The 19,355-nt window shown below is 38.6% G+C and overlaps 1 protein-coding gene across 2 annotated transcripts in view; it reads right to left on the reverse strand.

The window, feature by feature from the left end:
* Nucleotides 1-5,598: 5,598 nt before the first annotated feature.
* LOC143345783 (uncharacterized) overlaps nt 5,599-19,355 on the reverse strand; it is a 455,578-nt gene continuing 441,821 nt past the window's right edge. For both annotated transcript variants that reach the window (XM_076773190.1, XM_076773189.1), the window contains exons 10-13: nt 17,036-17,238; nt 9,618-9,769; nt 8,258-8,330; nt 5,599-8,060 (exon numbers count right to left, since the gene is read on the reverse strand). In XM_076773190.1, the coding sequence (XP_076629305.1) occupies nt 8,039-8,060; nt 8,258-8,330; nt 9,618-9,769; nt 17,036-17,238 (450 nt within the window). In that variant the 3' untranslated portion in view covers nt 5,599-8,038. The remainder of the gene's footprint in view (nt 8,061-8,257; nt 8,331-9,617; nt 9,770-17,035; nt 17,239-19,355) is intronic.

A 19,355-nucleotide genomic window follows, 5' to 3' on the forward strand; every position in this document is an offset into this window, starting at 1 on the left:
GTAAACAATTTTTTTTTTCTTTTTACTTTATTTGCAACGTTGGCAGTTTTTCTGTTTTATAAAACGATTTATCGCTCGTCTTGCGAATTATCTCCTACGGCACGTTTCCTTACAAAGGAAAATAATAATATTATATTCATCTGTCATAGTAACATATAAAAATTTGACAAATTGCCGAGTTTCATAATTAAAAACATCGTATAAAAATCGATTATTGCAAAGCAACGTACTTCTTTAATTCTTCTATAAGAAATAATATTACCTAATTCCTTGAATTTGTTTTTTTACAAAATGTGTATTCCCTTACAGTGATTCGATAACGGAATATTTGAAAAATGGTAAATTTTAACACCCAAGGCACGTGCAACTTTCAAGGTTTCATTTTTCTTGTACTATTTTAGTATTCTAAATCGTTTCAGCTATTAAAAAGTAATCTTTACTCGAGATTATTATTTAAAATAACGTTCGAAAGTTTAAAATTCAATTTTGATGAAATTTTTTCGAAATATTTCTCGGCCCTCAGTCTCCTTTGGAAATACATATTTCGTAGTGGATGGTTTAAGGAACAACGTGATATTTTTTATTATAGACGAAACGGTGAATATTACAAATATTGATCAATTTAAAAACTAATTGCAATCTTGATTTCTCCTCCACTAACACATTCAACAGAACTGTTGCGTAGAATCGATTATTTTATATATACTGATAAATACGTTTTAAAAGTTTCAACTGTGTATACGTCGATGATAAAAAGGACAATCGAGCCGTCGATCGTTCGACCAGTTACATTGATTTTTTGTTTCCGCAATACGCGTTTAAATCGCGAATCTAAAAAATTGATCGCGATCACAGTGTTAAATTCGATGGATAGAAAGTCGCGAATACCGATCGTGTTTCATCTTCTCTCTCGAATGATCCATTCCCAATACTTTCGAAACGATCATCGCGTCGCGAACACGTTCGAGAAAATGAACGACGATCGTCGCTGAATGGAACAGGAGCGAAAAATAGAGAGAATTACACGCAAGCAAAATCGGTGAATGAAATCCGCTCAACTACGCAAACCTTTTTATCGTGTAATTATAAACGTCTTACAATTAAGGGAATGTCGGCCAAAAATACGTTTAATATGAAACTTAACGTTAACTCTAACCCGAATACTCTTAATTTAGGCATAACGCGGCCCGTGTTACAGCTCCAGAAAACACTCGACACCTTCGGTTTAAACTTAGCTTCGTTGGATTTGCATTACGTTTAAATTCAAATAAAATAAAACATTCTTATAAATCGTAGCACGAGGACAGTATCGCCAAGAATCGATTACGTTATTCTACATCGAGGAATATACGATTCAATAAATACTTTCGCAGATCGATACTCTTGGATTCCTAATAATTTCTCATAAATATTCGAACGATAAACAAACAAAAATAGAACGACTCCTAATTTGAAACGGAACGAACATTTTCAGATCTCGAGCGAGTAATCTACGGTTTTATTGCCGATCACGCGATCATATATTTCCATCGTAACAGTCGGTGACTCTGAGTCACGAAGGATAAAGTGGAAAGATAACATTCTCTTGTTCGTGATAAGAAATACAATACAATTTCGGACAAAAGATAATGAAAGACTCTATTCATATTCATTATAAAACATCGAAGAAAGAACGGTGAAACAATTTCTACGCCAACCTCCGAGCAAATAATTTATTTTAAAAGAAAAAACAATAGTTTTCGTTCGAAACACGCGATACGAAGCACCGAAGGAGAGGCGCGCGAGTTTTCTGATCGCGATGATCGCTGACACGGGCCCTCGACTAACGATCTAATGACTAGACAGTAAGCAAGTGTTCATATTCTCTTCCAATCAATCAATCGTTCGAGGATGAAGGTTCGTGTGTACTATAAGGTATCGTTAGGCGATCTCGGATCGATCGATCGGCGATTATCGTGGTCGACAGGCCATCGACGTCGACGCTTGACGTCGCAAGTCGAGGTCGCTTCTGCGCCCACCTCCTCGCCGTGGTTCACTCATATCTTTTTTTTTTTTTTTTAAATTCGATTACGGCCTATCCAACCTTAGACTCTAAATAACGCATAGATATACGCATATGTTTATGTGTCATATAACTATATATATATACACGATTTTCTTTTCTCTCTTTTTTCTTCTTCCGTTTATGTACAGTACCGTAACTATGGGTGTTCGTTACGCAGCTACGTCCTCGCGAAACCGTTCGAGAACGGGACAGAGACGCGCGTGGGCGGCGTTCGGTTATTATTTTCCAAATGAATCAATTACTCGCGCGGCACTCGAGCGATTTCCTGGCTGGTCGATGACCGTTCGCCTTGTCGTTTACGCGGACGATCGGTGGTCCAGCTTCTCTCACGTCTCTCCGTTCTCGTGTTTACAAAAATCGTAGAAAAAAAGCGATCGGTAGAAAATATTACAACGACCAGTCGTGCTGCTGCCCGCGAGAAATCAGTCGAGACGAGTGCGAAAGGAATCGAGTGGCTGGTTTTCGAGATCACCGTGCGTACGTGTGTGTCCGTATGTGTGCAGATCACCTCGCGGTTCCGTTTTCACGCGAGAACGAGGCGTTCTCTCGTTTCGAACGATTGGCGACCAGATCGTCTCTCTCGTTCGAATATCGACAACGGCGCGCGGTGGCTTTACACGGTTAACACTCATTAATTACTACGTTTTACCATAACTCCGTATTGTTATATCGTGTACTCCTATGATAAACGTGCATGGATAATTGTCGACTTCGTTCGGTGCACCGAGGGTACGTTTACGTTGCTAAGACTTCGCAATCTTTACTGCGATCGATCTGTCGGATATCGAGCATTACGAATCGATAATCTCAGGTTCGATGGACGTCAAATATTTTAGCTCGAGATTATTGAGCAATTAATACCACTGTCTGGCTACTACGTCGCTGTTTCTTGTGTCTCTTTCATCGAGGACAGAGAAGAGTGTACGTAAGAATGGGAAAATTGAGACAAAATAGAGACACTTTGGAGAACGTAGCAACAGTAGAAGAATAAAGGGAAGTGGTTTTGAGCGAAATATTTGGTTCAAACCTGGAGAATCTAATATTCTAATATTTTGTTTAAATATTCCCACGTATCACTGTTGACAGAATATAATTTATTAATTGGTAACGCGTTAAAGGAACAATGTCTGAATTCGATCGTGCGATGTTTTCCACCAGCCATGGAAAATATCGCGCGTTGCAAACGTCACATTATATACTTAAAAAAACAAAGACACTTTGATTTTGTTAGAAAAGCTCGGTCAGGAGTAAAAAGTAAATTCTACCAAAGTACGAACACAATTCCAGTTCTGAAAATACTAACTTTCAAAATATACAATTTCTTCATAAAATTTTTCTACATTTTACGTATGCAATCTACGTAACGAAAGATAAAACAGCACGCTTGTTTAAAGAAATTATCTCGTATCGCATACTCGTTTGTTTTTAAATTGCGATCGTAAATTTTCGAGTGTCATGACAACTTACGATCCCTGCACAGTAGACAATACACGTTTTAACATAACAAAATATAACAATGAACAATTCTTCTCGAAAAAATAAGATAAACACATGGAGCAACAGTTTTTCACGTGGACAATTATTTTTCAGGAAAATCGATATTAAAAGCGCGTGCTCGGTTTATTTTCAAGATCGATTATCTGGAAAACGAAGGTTCGTAAGTAATTTTATCGTACGTGTACGATTTATTTTCTAGATGAATTATTTTCGACGTCTCGTGCATGTTACATCATTAAAACCGACCCTTTTCGAGAGTTTCAAGTATTGTTCCTAAAGTGCAGCAGTGTAAACATACCCTAATGCCAGAACGTTCTTCGGGCTACATGTGTCGTCGGACTCCTTTCTCGACGTTGAGCGATTTCGAGGCGGACACAACGTTTAAAAGTCGACGAAACTGTCATAAAATACAATCGTAGTTTAGATAATCGAGTATACATATACTCGTACGAAGTATTCATAACGAAATCCTCCATCGAATGCAGCAACAGAGGATCGAATTAAATGTAAGAATAAAATATCCTACAGTTATGGAACACAATACCAAGCTGTATTCCAAATATAGGTAATACTTAACATTCTTAAGATAAAATGATAGTAATAGCGTGCACGTCGACACGAAAGTAGTCAAATCGGTGGTTCTATGAGATTTTTAATAACTTTGTAGAATCTATATCGATGAATGTAAAAAATTATGTAATTCTAAAAGTACACGATTTAAATAGAAACACCAGGCTATCTCTTTCGTCGTGTTACGTACAATTTTATCAGAATGAAGTTACCGGGAAGCTTTAGTAATATCGTACGGTGGAAATTCTAACACTGTTCAAGAACGCATCGATCGTAATTTATGTGGATAAAAATGTTTTGGAGAAAGGAGTCCGACGTGCAATGGTGTTTTCGATTTTTTGGCGGCTCGATCGATGAAATATACTTTCTTTATCACGCGATCTTCGCGTAGACTCTGGTTCGTCTTCGTACATACGACGCTACTCTGTTGCATATGATACACATATCCCCATGTTTCTCGTACTGAGAGAAGAACGCGAAATATATACGTTAAAAGTATCAACAGCTACGGCAAACATTCGCATCGATTAGTTCTGTAGCACAAAATATAGTGTTCATCAACACAGGCTCGTACAAATAACGAATAAACGTTCTTACCATACTCGTGACACGTTAAAACTATTCTGTCGCGATTAAAATTAATTACGATCGAAGCCTTTATCACGGGAACCGTCGATAGAAATGTAGAAAAATATTTTGCGGTATTAAAATATCGTATATCCAACGGTACGATTGTATAAATAAGATAGGAACAGTAAAAACGAAAGAGAAGCGTTGTCGTACAAGCTACGAATTAAATACGAGAAGAGCTGCCATAATTTAAACGCTTCTTAGTAAAGACCTACAACGAAATTACGAAAATAAAATCACCGATGGATTACAAAAGAGAAAAGAAAAAAAATTTGTACACGTTCGTTTGAGTACGTTGGTTAAGAAATAAAAAAAAATCGAACAAGCAACGTTTGCTCGTTCGCTCGATAGTACGTTCGTATAAATAATTAAATTAAACAGAAAATAATCTATGATACATTTTACCGTGAACTCACGACCTTGCAATTTTGATTGCAAAATCGTTTTTCACGCGCGCGTGAAAGGAACACGCGTAAAGCACCGGGTCGTCGTCGACCCGTTCATCCTGCCTAACGTCGAAAAGACAGAAAAACAAAAACTATAAATAATCGTGCACGGGCACACGGAAATTATCTACTTAAATGCCTAATGACTGCAAGGTTTCTCTCAGTACGCGAAGTGTTTACGAATTAGCGTGCGAAAATGTTCGGAACAGTCCGTTTTCGCGTTTCCTCGCCGGAAATCGCGAATCGTCGGCGATCCCTCGAATATTTCTCTTCACGTGTCGCAGACGCAGTTCATACCCAGGAAAAACGAACTCTTGGTCCCTATGTTTTCACAAAATCCATCCCCCTCCTTTGCATCCCCCCCACCCACCCCCCGCCATCCCGTTGATTTTTCCTCTTTGTTTCTCTATCCGTCTATTACGAGTTCATCCAGGCAATGAACGAAACAAAAGCATCGCTTGTTTGGTCGACGGGATCCCGGGGACTCGATCGATCCTCCGCCCTCTCGAACCGGCGGAAAGTCGAGATCCGTCGTCGCAAGAAAAACAAAACGCGAAACCCGGCGACGCACGTGGTGGAAACATTTCGTCGTCGATGTCGATCCATCGCGAGGAACGGAGCTTTTTCCATAACTATTTGCGGGGCACCCGGAGATCGTTATGTGCACGCGGCGCTACTCCAAGAAAGCGAATTCTTGGAAAAAACTGAATCGAAACGGTGGGAAGAAAACACTTTTGCGCGCGGGGCTTCGTGCAAAATTACGACGATCGATCTTTAAATACAACGTACAGTTACTCGTGTTCTTATATTTTAAATGGCATCCACCATTTATTTCAACCAAATTTTATACTGTTACATGTATTCGTATTCGTACACTGTAATGGTGATTCATTTATTTCGATCGAACGTTGCTTTGATTACACTGTGTTTACTTCTATTTATGAAGTAGCTTTTTTTTTTAATTTTAATGCACAGGCAATGTTCGATTATAAAATTGATAGAGGGGTTTAATAATGTGGCACATAATAATATGACGAGTTTTCTTTATAATTTATTCAAACACAAACCTTTGAATATCTCAAAACGGACTTATATCAGTTTCGAAAACAATGATTGAATTAACAAGAAACAAGTTCTCTTTTCATTTATGGTGAATCACTGCAGTGTACGAATACCAGTCGGAGTAACTGTATATCTCTAAATAGAGCGTCTATACGTAAAATGTGTAAAGTTTAAAATCAATTATGTAATGAAATAATGGAGAATACTGTACCAAAACGTTTTAACAAACTGAGTCCTGCTCTTTTTCCTCTCTGAAATAAAAACACTTGTTAACATCTCAGATATGAGTCGATTATGGTGCTTCAATATACAATCGATCAACGAATAATTCCTCTCCATGCGAAATAAGACGAAAGTGTGAACAGTTCTTCGTACGAGCTTTAATTTTCAAGAAAATCGGTATCAAAACTTTAAGATTGATAATTTCAGAAAGCAAAACTCGTAGAAAGAAATCTTATTCCACGCTCTCGATATAATTCATCTGTTTATGCACAAGCTACTCAAGCAGCTGCAGTATTGCCCCCCTCGACAGTCGAACGAGGGGGTAAATTTCTTTTATTCTCATCGACGAGAAGTGCGTCACCGGGGATTTGGCAAACGAAGCCGCGTCGTCAACGCCGGAAAGATGTAAACGCTTCCTGAATAACGTAACTGCACGCGGTCGCGAGCGAGTCGTGTCCCCCTGTTGTCTCGATGATCGCGTCGAAACGTTCTCTCGTATCGTTCGTTAAGTACGTGCACGACGACCGTCGTCCGCTACTACGTATCCTAGAATCTTAAAAACGACAACTTCCGGCTTACTCTACAGGAACGAACCTATGCTTCTTCTTTTTTTTTTCTCTCTTTCACCTTCCTCCTCCGTCTGCATCCCTCTCTGTTCACACCTAGGAGTTTCGTTAGCGTATATCAAAAGGACTATGTACAAAAGGGGCTGTAGACCGTGGGAAAACGATCTCTCGAACACCTCGCGAGGAACGTGCTCGAGAGCGCTCTCTCGCTGGCCCTCGGGCTTAGGAACTATACTTACTGCTACGCGATACTGTTCACTGAATTTTTTTTATTCTCGTTACCACGAACCGGCTCCGTCGTTTTCAGAGCCTCGATCCGCGGACGACTTGGACCGACGCGGTCGATTTCCGTTTCGAAGTTGATATACCTCGATGCCTTTCACCGTTTCGAGAGTCTCAATGTTCATGCTCGAGCCTCGATTTCGCGACTGGATCGCACGACGAAACGGTAAACACATAGAGAATGCGTGTAAATATTTCGTAAATTAATACAACAACGTTAATAGTTTGTCTCGCGCGTTATACTCTGCGTAGGTTTTGCGTACGATCGTTATATTCGTGAATGCAGGATGTTCGCGGTCCAGTCGCGACTCGATTATCGATAAAAACGGAAACGTTCGCTACGGAAATCGTCGACGACCGCGTCGGCGTTCCTAGTACCTAAACGATGTCCTTAAACGATGCGAGATCACTATGGTGAATTTTTTCTTTTATTTTTTTTTTGTTTCTCGTCGATCGCTAGCGAGTCGCCGCGTCGTAAAGTTTTTTTTTTTTTCTCTTCCTTTCACGATTATCGTCGTCCCTCGTTCGCCGTTCGGATCCATCCCTCTCCACGACTCGTTTCTCGATCCCCGCGGAGGCTGACCTCCCCCTCGTAGTAGATTCGTGCGTGAATATATTAACATTTATAAGAGTGCGTCTATTTATATATCGGTCCGTCAGTATCGCTTCCATTCGACGCGTTGCACGGTAGGTTGTTTTCACTGAGCGTTCAGCTCCGACCTGTCGACACGAAATTTATAAAAATGCTTACCGTGAAACTTCAAACGCCCGTCTCTACCTTCGACAATCGAAATAAAGGGGTTTTTGAACCTCCCAGTCGAACGAGAACTCTTTTACTTTTCTATCGACTGCCTAGTTTTAGATTTTAAACGATCGATCGCTGAATATTCTGTATCTTGAACGATGTGGTTACTTACTTTAAAGATTTATAACGTTCCTTCTCTGGATTGTTGTCTGGTGGCTCGCACTCGAACGATGCTAATGCCAGAGCTATGCGAAAATAAGAAAAATTCATCGAGTAAATATTTGTTTACATTTTCAATATACAGGGTGTTCGGCCACACCTGGGAAAAATTTTAATGGGAGATTCTAGAGGCCAAAATAAGATGAAAATCAAGAATACTAATTTGTTGATGGAGGCTTCGTTAAAAAGTTATTAACGTTTAAAGTTCCGCCCGTAATGAATTTTTTTCTAGAAAGGGAGTAGGATTTCAGGGGTAGGTCTATTCACCAAAAATTATTGTAATTGACCCCCACAACCGAAAATAATTTTTTCAGAATGATTTGAAATTTTTTAATTTTGTCGAAAAATTTCACACCTTCTTGAATTTTTTCCTCGAAAGTAGGTAGGATTTCGGAGGTATGTCTATTCACCAAAACTGATTGTAATTGACCCCCGGAACCGAAAATAATTTTTTCAGAACGAATTGAAATTTTTTTTTTTCGTTGAAAATTTAGGCACCTACCCCCTGTCGATTTTTCTTAAAAATTCGTTTTTCATTTTTAGTAATTTTGTTTGACGCCCTACAGAAAAGTTGTCTAATATTTTTTTGTAGGTGCCTATGAGCTCTACTTCAGAAAAAAGTTTTATTGAAATATATTCACTATTGTAGAAGTTATGGCTGTTTGAAAATTGGACCATTTTTATGTGGTTTCTCTCATTTTGCGGGGTCAAGAATCAACTTTTCGGATATTTTTGCTATTTGTACATATTCTCCATCAAAATACGCGTAGTTTGCTTTTTTAAACATTAAAATCGTCCAATCCGTTCAGAAGTTATGATTTTTTAAACATACGCATGAAATTTCAGGGAAACATATCAACGCTATGGTCAGACATGAAATTTTCGGTAAGGAATTTTTTTCTCGAAACTGAGTAGGATTTCGGGGGTATGTCTGTTGACCAAAAATGCTTGCAATTGACCCCTGCAACTAAAAATAATTTTTCCAAGACGATTCGAAAGTCTTTTTTTTCACCTAAACCTTTCAGCACTTACTCGAATTTTTTTCTCGAAAGTGGGTAGGATTTCGGGGGTATGTATATTGACCAAAAATGATTGTAATTCAACCCTGCAACCGAAAATAATTTTTCCAGAACGATTTAAAATTTTTGAATTTAATTGTTAATAACTTTTTAACGAAGCCTCCATCAACAAATTGGTATTCTTGATTTTCGTCTTATTTTGGCCTCTAGAATCCCCCATTAAAATTTTTCCCAGGGGTGGCCGAACACCCTGTAGATATAACTTCGAATAAAATTAAACGAGAAGCATCTTACCATTTTCTGTCAGCACCGGGCTCGCCTGAAGAAAAGCAATGACACGTGGATTCTTCTCGAAGGGGCACGCGACTTGTTTCCAGGCGATGAACTCCGTCACCTGCTTCGCCAGCTGCCAGAATTTCTCGAAGTTAATGTGTCCATTCGGCAGCCTGGAATAACGATTACACGGATGAGCGATCGCACAAAATCTCGTCAGTGGTGGTTCGTGATTTCCGAAAAACATCCCCTGTGCGTTCGAGAATTTTAAATCTTTCGCATCTATAAATCAGGAAAACTTATATATTCGTGGTTAAAATTCAAATACCTAATCGTTCGATAGACTCCGACGTATTACACATTTATGACGTACGAAAATATGAAAATCATACATCAAACTCACACAGCAGAAATTATGCAAAATAAACTATAAATATTATTTTCGTTTATTAAATATATTCTGCATATGTTTTGCATATGTTTACTATATTATCGTGTACCATAAATGCACAGAATCCGCAGTCTGCTATTAATGCGACGAATTGGGAAAGGATGAATATGTACAAAATTGTGGAAAATGTAAACTATTTAAGTTCGTTGATTTTAAAACTAAAGATTGCTCGTTGGTTTCAAAAACCCATGTTCAATTTTATTGAAATATGTAAAGTGCATCGAAATCTTGTTTCTCGTTGGACGAAGCGCACAGAGGATCGATAATTGCACCATCGAACCCCTTAACGCGCGCGTTACCTCTTGTTTACGTAGTGTCACGAGTTACCTACGTAATAACCGCTGTTTGTTATTTCGTTAAATTAATTTCGGATAATCCCAATTACATTAGCCCGCCAGGGGAACGTATTGATACGCTAAGTTAATGGTTGGCTCCACAAATTTCAAGTTTAGGACTAATTAATCAATCCTTGGTCTGATTTATGCTTCGATTGGTTCGAATTTAATGAGAATTGCTTTTAGTTTGTTCGTACAAGTTACGATGGCGCGAGGAAATCGGAAGAACTGACTTTGAATGTAAATCGAAACAAATGTTAGCCTATTATTTTTATCTGTCTGAAATTTTCAAAGAAAAATATGACATCGAACATTGTGGGTGACGCCTTGCGAGATGAAATTCAAACGCCAAGAGTTTTCAACGGTAAAATTTATCACTTTTTGCAACACTGTTCCCAGTGTGACAAAAGCTTTGGAAAGAAATATCACTTTATCCCTCAAGCCTTCATCTGCAGAATGTATGTTTCGAAAAGTTGGAGTGACTGCAGGAATATTGGAGAAATATATAAAATTTGCAGGTGTTACGGACCGTCGTCTAGATATCACGGATCTGCGAGGTTCGAACATTTTTTTAAACGTTGTTTTTAACAGTATATCAATTTTAAAATATGAATATTTTCTGGAGGGTAGGCTCGACGAATAGGGTGATATTTAATCTATTAATATTTTTATAATCACTGCTGGAATAAGATTTTTTAAAACATTTTAACATTAGTTGAAATTTACTTTTATTCTACGACAGTTGTATTAGTATACGATCAGTTAATATGGCGGAAAATTAATATTGAATATAATTAGAGCGTTCGAATTACTCGATAAACCAGTTTTCGCAATATGTATTCTTTCTGCAAGGAGTTAATATTGAAACTGAATATTTTACTGGGCAAAAGGAAAGTTCATGCGAAGAGAGGCTTTAGGAGCTTCTTCATTTCGTAATTTCAAGAAGTGGGCTCAAAGTGGTCAGTTTGCGAGGAAAACTCGGGAAGTTTCGGAGTAGTCCCTTCAAGTTCTATATACTCTTCGAAAGCAATGTGATTTTATGCGCAAACAATCTTCAAACTTTTTTAAAATCATTCTCAAGAAAAAAGAAGCGAATCAAACTGGCGGTGCTTTAGATGAATTATAAAAAAATCGTAATATCGCAAAATGATCATTATAAAAGTGCATAAAAAGTAACCACTGACATCGTAATATTACCATTACTTTGTGTGACAATTATTTATGTTATCTGAATATTTAAAAAAATTCAAAGTTTAATAAATGCAGTTACAGTGACATTCGAAAAAAAACGAGAATATGGATCGTCGAGGAACGCAATGATTTACAGAACGTTTCCGGGTTGACGATTATTTAGAAAAATAACGCGTCGGTGTAACGTTTTTACTCGCCCAAGGCAGTTCATTTATCAAAGAATATTTAAAATTATGCCAGCTTGTTCGCTGTATGCAATCGTTACAATTTAAATAAAAATTAATGTTCGACAAACAACTCTGGACATTCGGAAAATGTAAAGTAATTTCAATGTAAATAAAAGTATGCGAAACCAAACGTAAATGATTTCATAGTTCATTAAGTTACGATGTTGACTAGATCGTTGGTTATCTCATACCATTTCTCATTATTTTCATTTATAGGTACCGATATTCTGTAATATTTCCCAAATAAGTGATTCTGACACTGCATTTTCCCTGTGCAATTTTAGAAAGGTAATAAATTAAAAAATAAATGGTTCACTGAAATTCCCATTAACAATATTCACAGTTATTTACTATAGTGAGTCTCGAGGAAATTATTGTTTGGAATAACGTAGAAATACTCAATTTATTAAATAATGGTAGTAAATTATTATTCTGTAGAAAATGTTACAGGATCGTTATTAATAAAGCAGTGGGATAATTGTAACAAATTGAATGATATTATGTGTGTTTAGCATGGAAGGTAATGGCAAATCAATAGATTTTATACCTTTGAATGGTAGTTTATATTTACCAGTAGTAACAGTCAACGATTACTCAGATTGCACTATGGTTGACTCATACTACTGTTTATAATATACCGTTACTTATTAGTTTCACGTGCAAGACTATGTTTAATCACATTACATTCGTTTATCATAAAAAGTAACAGAAAGTCTATTGATATTATACTTTTAAATGGTAGTTTATAATTCTTTAGTAGAAAGAGTCAACCATTATTCAGTCTGCATTATGATTCCACTAAATCATTTTTTACTAATTTCTCATGCAAGACAATACTTTTGAATAATAACATGTTCCACATTAAATACGTTGATTCTTTCTCCAAAACCACAAGAAGTAAACATTACATCCGATTTTCCAGATCGTAAATTCGCGAAATCTCTCGTACCGAATTTCCGTGAAAATTTTTGCAAGCAAGAAAAATCATTGTTCGTAAAATGGGAGACATAAAGTTTCTAGAGAGGGGGGGTTTCAGAGGATCGTTTCGAAAGTTGTCGGATCCATCGAAAGAAGGAACGAATTCCTCTGTAACGATCCGCGCAACGATACAACGACCGAGACTACACGCAGGCACGTACGGTGCTTTCGCGGGGGGCCATCGGAAAATTACGAATCGAACTTGAGCAATTTATCGTCGGTCGGATGTACGGGGAACTCGCGCGCCGGCGGCGCTCGCTTCCGGCTACGCGACGTCCGCGTAACGTGCACGTAACAGACATTTACATACGGCCAGCTATTCGTCTTCGGTCGCTGGCTGTTCCGATCGGCCAATATCCATCGGTGGCTTCGAGAAACCTATCTTCCCTCGTGGTTCTTCAACCAACCCCCCTCCGTTCGCGTACCCAGCGACCTTCCGGATCGAAATTCCATTACGGATTTCGTGCATTGTGAAGCAGGTAGGATAATTGGCTACAGACCTTTTCCCTTATTAGGCAGTGTATGGAAAACGGATTGGGAATCGACGAATCCTACTTTCCAGGGTAATTGATATATTATAGATACTGAAACTTGTACCATGGACGGCTGCAGAGTTTCCATTCGCTTCGATACTTTTTCATTTTGCGCCCGGAGAAAAATTACACGAGGGAAAATTAACCTGTCAGTCGCGTAGCCCTATTTTAAAATCGTGCCAGAGAACATTTAGCAGGCTGTAAAATTAAATTGGTTTGCAATGGAGTAGGAGTGGGTTCGAAAAATTATTAATTGCATCGCTCAAACTGATTCATATTATTTGCAAAATATTTGGACCTCCCTTATTTAAATCCAGATAAGGAAATTAAATATTTGGGATGGATATATTAGACATTTAATCTTGCAGAATGATATTGTTTTAATCAAGGGTAAATATCGTTTCAAATAAGTATTCCACTATTTCAACACATTGACTGTCACGTATTCCATATTAAATAAACGTGTGCACGAGAGGGTTAAATAACAGTATTATCATTATCTATTATTCAACAGTGTTAATTTTTTTTACCAGCACCCTCTATATTCAACACATTGACTGTGACGTATTCCACATTAAATAAACGTGTGCACGAGAGGGTTAAATAACAGTATTATCCATCTATCCGACCGTGTTAATTTTTTTTACCTGCACCCTCTTTATTTTTGTTCTCTTTCATGCTTGACACGAGTGCGTCCACGTCGAATTATTTAAAATAATTAAACGTCGTCCCGTATGGAGGACAATAATCTCCGAGGCTGGCCGTAGTTTACGATCCTCATACTCTATGAACCGCCTAAAACGTTTAATGCGTCGACATTTGTCTGCAGGTTGCGTGCGTCTCGGAGCAATTTGTATTCGCGTGTCTGCACGGTGATCTGTTCTTGCAATTGAGGGAAACGTTCCCCGGGCGCTGCTCAGGCGATGGCTGGCCCGAACACGAATTCTGCCAGAGATCTCTCCGCGTTTCCTACGTCGTTTCGGAGATAACGCGCGCCCGTTATGAGTTTAATGCACATATGTTACGCGATGCGCCGGCGACGCCGCATATATATATATACGGTACCGTGCATTATGCACGCGGTTGTCCAGTAAATACCGACTCGAGTAGCGGGAACAATTCCCGAATAGAATTTTTTTCCCTCCCACCGACGAAAGTTCCAGTTTTTTTCGACCGACGGGTTTCATTTCGGCAGCGCAATCGTACGCGTAATGAGTTTCCTGAATAAAAAGCGGGCTCCAGTGGCCGCGTCATTGCGATAATCAGGCCCGGGTCATAAAATATTCACGTTGAAACCGGGGAATTATTGGAATCCCCGCGTGGACGGGGAGAGAGCACCGAAATGCTACGGTTTCCGTTCCTTCCGGCGAGAAACAGTCGGAAAACGATGGGAAATACTTCACGGATATTATTATCGAACAAACATGGACGGCTAAATAAAAACTTACACAGCTTTTGCATGCATAAATTGTACGGTGAATCTTTTCATTATCAAATTTTGGTACTCAACAACGTTATTGAAATAAATAGAGGCGATACGGATGTAATTTGTTCGAAAAGGTATTACTCCCGTCGAAAGCAAGGAACAAGTGTCATCGGTAAAAAAGAAAGAATAGTGAAATTTAAGATAAAAAGATAAGAGTTTAGATAAACCCAAAAATGTGGACACTGCCTAGGAAAAAGAAAGTCATAATTTAATAATATTATGGTAATATTTTTAAAATAATTTTAACATAGCATTGCACAAACGTATTGTAAATTCAACTAGAATGTAACAATATTGCAGAAAATAATCCTGTAATACTCGATGTTGTATAGAATCTAACAGATTTCACGTAGAAATCAGTAGTAAGTAGTAGGTATCGAAAACTTGTCAGACGTCGATCTAAACCAACTTCATAATACAAATTTTCACTTTTGAGACATAGATATTAAAGATAGACAGTCTAAGAAATTTATAGTTATGGAAATTAGTAGTTAAATTAATAGAAACATAGAAATCAGTAGTTTTAAGTAGTACGTATCGAGAATTAGTCAGACATCTATCAAAATCAACTTCTGACATAAATTTTCACTTTTGGTACATAGATATTAGTACTCTAGATACTCCAAGAAATTTATGCTCATACGAATTAATAAATTTTACGTAGAATTATCAATAGTAAGTAGTACGAACAGACCATTGGTCAGACATCTATAAAAACCAGATTCTCACACTTTTCACTTCTCGTCCACACATATTAATACGATACGCAGCTCAACAAGCTCATAGTTACACATATTTTGAAAACTGCAACCTGCAGAATATTCTCTTGTAAATTTTAACTAAAAAGTCGAACGTATAAAGCGTTACGTCTTCCTCTCTGCGGACGAGCTCTTTCCGTTCTACACGCTCCACTCTTCTTTTCAGCAACTTCTAGCCGAGCAACAACTTTTGCTATTACAAGTTTAATAAGTTTACACGTAGCGCCGTGGAAGGGGGACGTTTTTCGCGCGCAGTAAGGCGAAGGAAATGGCATGGCACATTCGTCGTCGTGATAAATACGGTCGACAAAAAGGACGGAAAGGTCGGTCGCTTCGTGTGGGAACGAGCTTCCTTCCTGTCGACGTATCGCCTGTGCAGGAACAAAATTATCGAAGCTTCAAACGAGCCACGGCAAAAAGTTTCGCCCTCGGTGCCCTCGATAGAAAATCGCCGATCGCGTTTCAATGCGAACCGGGAATTTGCCTGCGCATCTGGCGAACTTAAATTACTTTATAATTATTCTTTCGCGTTTCCAAGCCCTTTTTTGTGCCTTCGCGGGAGGGAGGGGGGGGGGGGGGGGGTGAAACACGAATCTACGGAATCGCGCAGGAAAGGTCGAACGATACCGAAAATTAAGATACACCAGAAGCCTCGAGAAGATTTCCCTAATAATTTCAGTAATTATATAAAATTTACTTACTGTTTTCTAAAATTGCATTTCTTTAAAACCTCTTATTTTTTAAAAAATAATTCGAGACTGTTAAAACATTCGTAAAATAGTCTGGACTTTTATTATGAAATTAGAGTTAGGTTGCAAAACAAGAATTCGCTGAACCTCGCCCTTTCACCTTGCTTCCTCTATTCATGTACTGAAATTTTTTATATTCTTTTCACCCTCGTTACGCTGAGGAGTTGTTAATTAAAAGAGTAAATAAAATAATCGCAATTCCTGAATAGCAGGATTGCACGTCAACAATGAAAATGCACGAAATAATATATGCAACGTTGATCCGTATAATATTACTTCCTGAAATTTATATTTTACCGTATCGTTACTCCAGAAAATATGGAACGTTAAGTTGTGCAAAAGCGTAACATTTTATTGATCGAACCACGTCATAGAGATAGCTTTGCCATTGTTAAAAAAGATATTCAAGGCGTGACCTGTTGCAAGGTCCTCTTGTAAACGGCCAATTCGTTATTTCTAGTTTACGCGTGTTGAGCGTGCCGGCAGAATAGTTAACATGAAACTCTTAATGGACGTCCAACTTTGATACAGACGCGGAGAGAAACGGCGAAGGGAAAAGAGTTAATGAAAAGTGCTTGTCAATTTCGCCCCGACGAGGGTCGTAATTACTTAACGCGCGAAAGAAGGGACCGAATCTCTTCAATTTTTATCAAACTTGAAATATCCACGAGTACCCTTGAATGATTAATGCGAGAGCAACGTTTTTTTATTCTTTCTTTTTTTTTACTCACTTGTTGCTGCATCCCTCGTTCAGGAAGTAGAGATCCTTGACCAGCAAGCTGAAGAAGGGCACGACGATTCTCTGTCGTTCGTCCGTAGCGCCGGCGCTACGCCACATCGCTGCCTTCAGGGTGCTCCGATAGCTGCTGAAATTGCTGCTCGGATCCATTTGGTGCTCCAGGATCGAGAACTTCGCCAGCTGCACCTTCGACCACTGAAACAGAAAAAACAATTTTCCGGACCGGTCAGTGAGAATTTTTACTTACGACCGCGTTTATGAAAATTCCGATATTCGATGCTATATTTCACGAGTTCGCGAGCTAATACGCGCTAATGCGTGTTTTAAACTTCCAAAAGCTTTCAGGGGACTCTCGATGATCTACAAAATAGCTGGTTTTTTTCTTATGGAAGAGACAGAAGTAAATAATACTCGTATTACGGATCAATGGAAAGGACAGATTAAAACAAAACACTCGAGGGTGAACGAAATGGAATCGAGAGAGGGGTGGGATCGAATCACGGAACCTGGCGCGGAGAAATCGAGAAAAGGCGCAGGAATTAAGAGAGGCCAGGAAATTAAAGGAAAAGATACAAAGTATCGAAACGGGATAGGAGTAGGTTAGCGAGAGAGGAACAGGGTCAGAAAGCGAAGGTAACTTATCTGACCGTGCAAACGGCGGGTAGAATTCGATACATCGAAATGGGGAAAAGGGTATCGAGTGAAGGCAATGGTATCGGTTCGATTGCATTGTATCCAGAGGGCCGAGTCAGTTGCACTTATTGTCTGTCGCGAACACGTTTCGTTCGAGCTTCTTGTTTCGCGAGTGTACAGGATGTTTCATGTAATTGGGCCCCGGCCATCTCAAACATTACAAAATAGGGAAAATTTTCTTCAGATTTAAATGGTATCTGATGTGTCTACTCTTAAAGTGGAAGCTACATTTTGTTCAAAGGAACTGTATATATTTTCTAAAAATGTATTATGGAACTAAAGTCGAAAAATTATTATTATTATCCTTAGCTTTCAGGCTTAAACGGTGTTCCTTTTATAAAATAGACGATCAGTGTATATAAAAATGTATAATTCATTTAGTACATTTAAGTTTGCGAGAAAATTTGTCGTTTATTTAAAACACTATGGTTGGACCCAGATGAGTGGAACGCTCTGTATATGCTCGATCGTGTTAAAAGTCGAACGTGTACAAAGGGACGACGGATCGGTTGGAAATAAGCACAAAGGATTCCATGAAATCCAGCTGCCGTCAAATAAACGACAACGGGGGTGGATTTGGTTTGTGCAGCTTTTGATTTCACTTTTCCACAGTGCGAAAATTCAGCACAACTTTTATTGAAATGTTCTTCCATTTTATAGCACACAGGATCAGAGAAAATCTGAATGAAACAGTATAAATTTACACGTGAAAACTACGGTCACTCAAACTTGATGAAAAATCAGAATGAAACAGTATAGATTTACACGTAAAACTACGGTCACTCAAACTTGATCAATCTAAGAAACCTTGTATGAATAAAGTTTGTTTAAACAACAGATTCCTCCACGTGTTCGTTGTCTCAATTGCGTGTAATTTTCTAACGTTTCGAACTTCAGTACAATTTTATTGAAATGTTCTTCCATTTTGCAGCACACAATATCAGAGAAAATCAGAACACGTGAAAACTACGGTCACTCAAACTTGATTAAAAATCAGAATGAAATAGTATAGATTTACACGTAAAACTACGGTCACTCAAACTTGATCAATCAAAGAAACCTTGTACGAATAAAGTTTGTTTAAACAACAGATTCCTCCACGTGTTCGTTGTCTCAATTGCGTGTAATTTTCTAACGTTTCGAACGACTATTAAACTTCTTATCTCTCCGAACTTCTCGATCGAATTATATCTACACAGAACGCGACTCGTTCGTGCAACATAATTTCTCATTCGACGACGACGAAGCGTGAAGCATCCGGAAGACGACGAGCGTCCCGACGCGGCGTTGTTCTTCGATCTCGAAACAAGTTCGGCGCAGAAATGAACCGCGTCGCGACGCGGCTTAGAGTTTCCAACCGGCATCCGCGTCTAAACCGGGGTAATAATTTAATTAACTTCTGGAACGATGAAAACGTCGACGTAGTCGTCGGAATTAATTTTCTCTGTCGCGTATTTGCCCGCTTTAATACAGAAATTAACGCTCAGACGAACGTGCATTAGCGACTCACAATTAGCGCACGCGTGTCGCGACCGATGATATTAATCAACGCGCGCGGAGATATCGATGATCATTAACGAGCTACAAGGGGGGGAGGGGGCAAATCTGAGCACTTTCGA

This window comes from Colletes latitarsis, chromosome 9 (genome assembly GCF_051014445.1).
Source record: "Colletes latitarsis isolate SP2378_abdomen chromosome 9, iyColLati1, whole genome shotgun sequence".
Taxonomy (NCBI): Eukaryota; Metazoa; Arthropoda; class Insecta; order Hymenoptera; family Colletidae; genus Colletes; species Colletes latitarsis.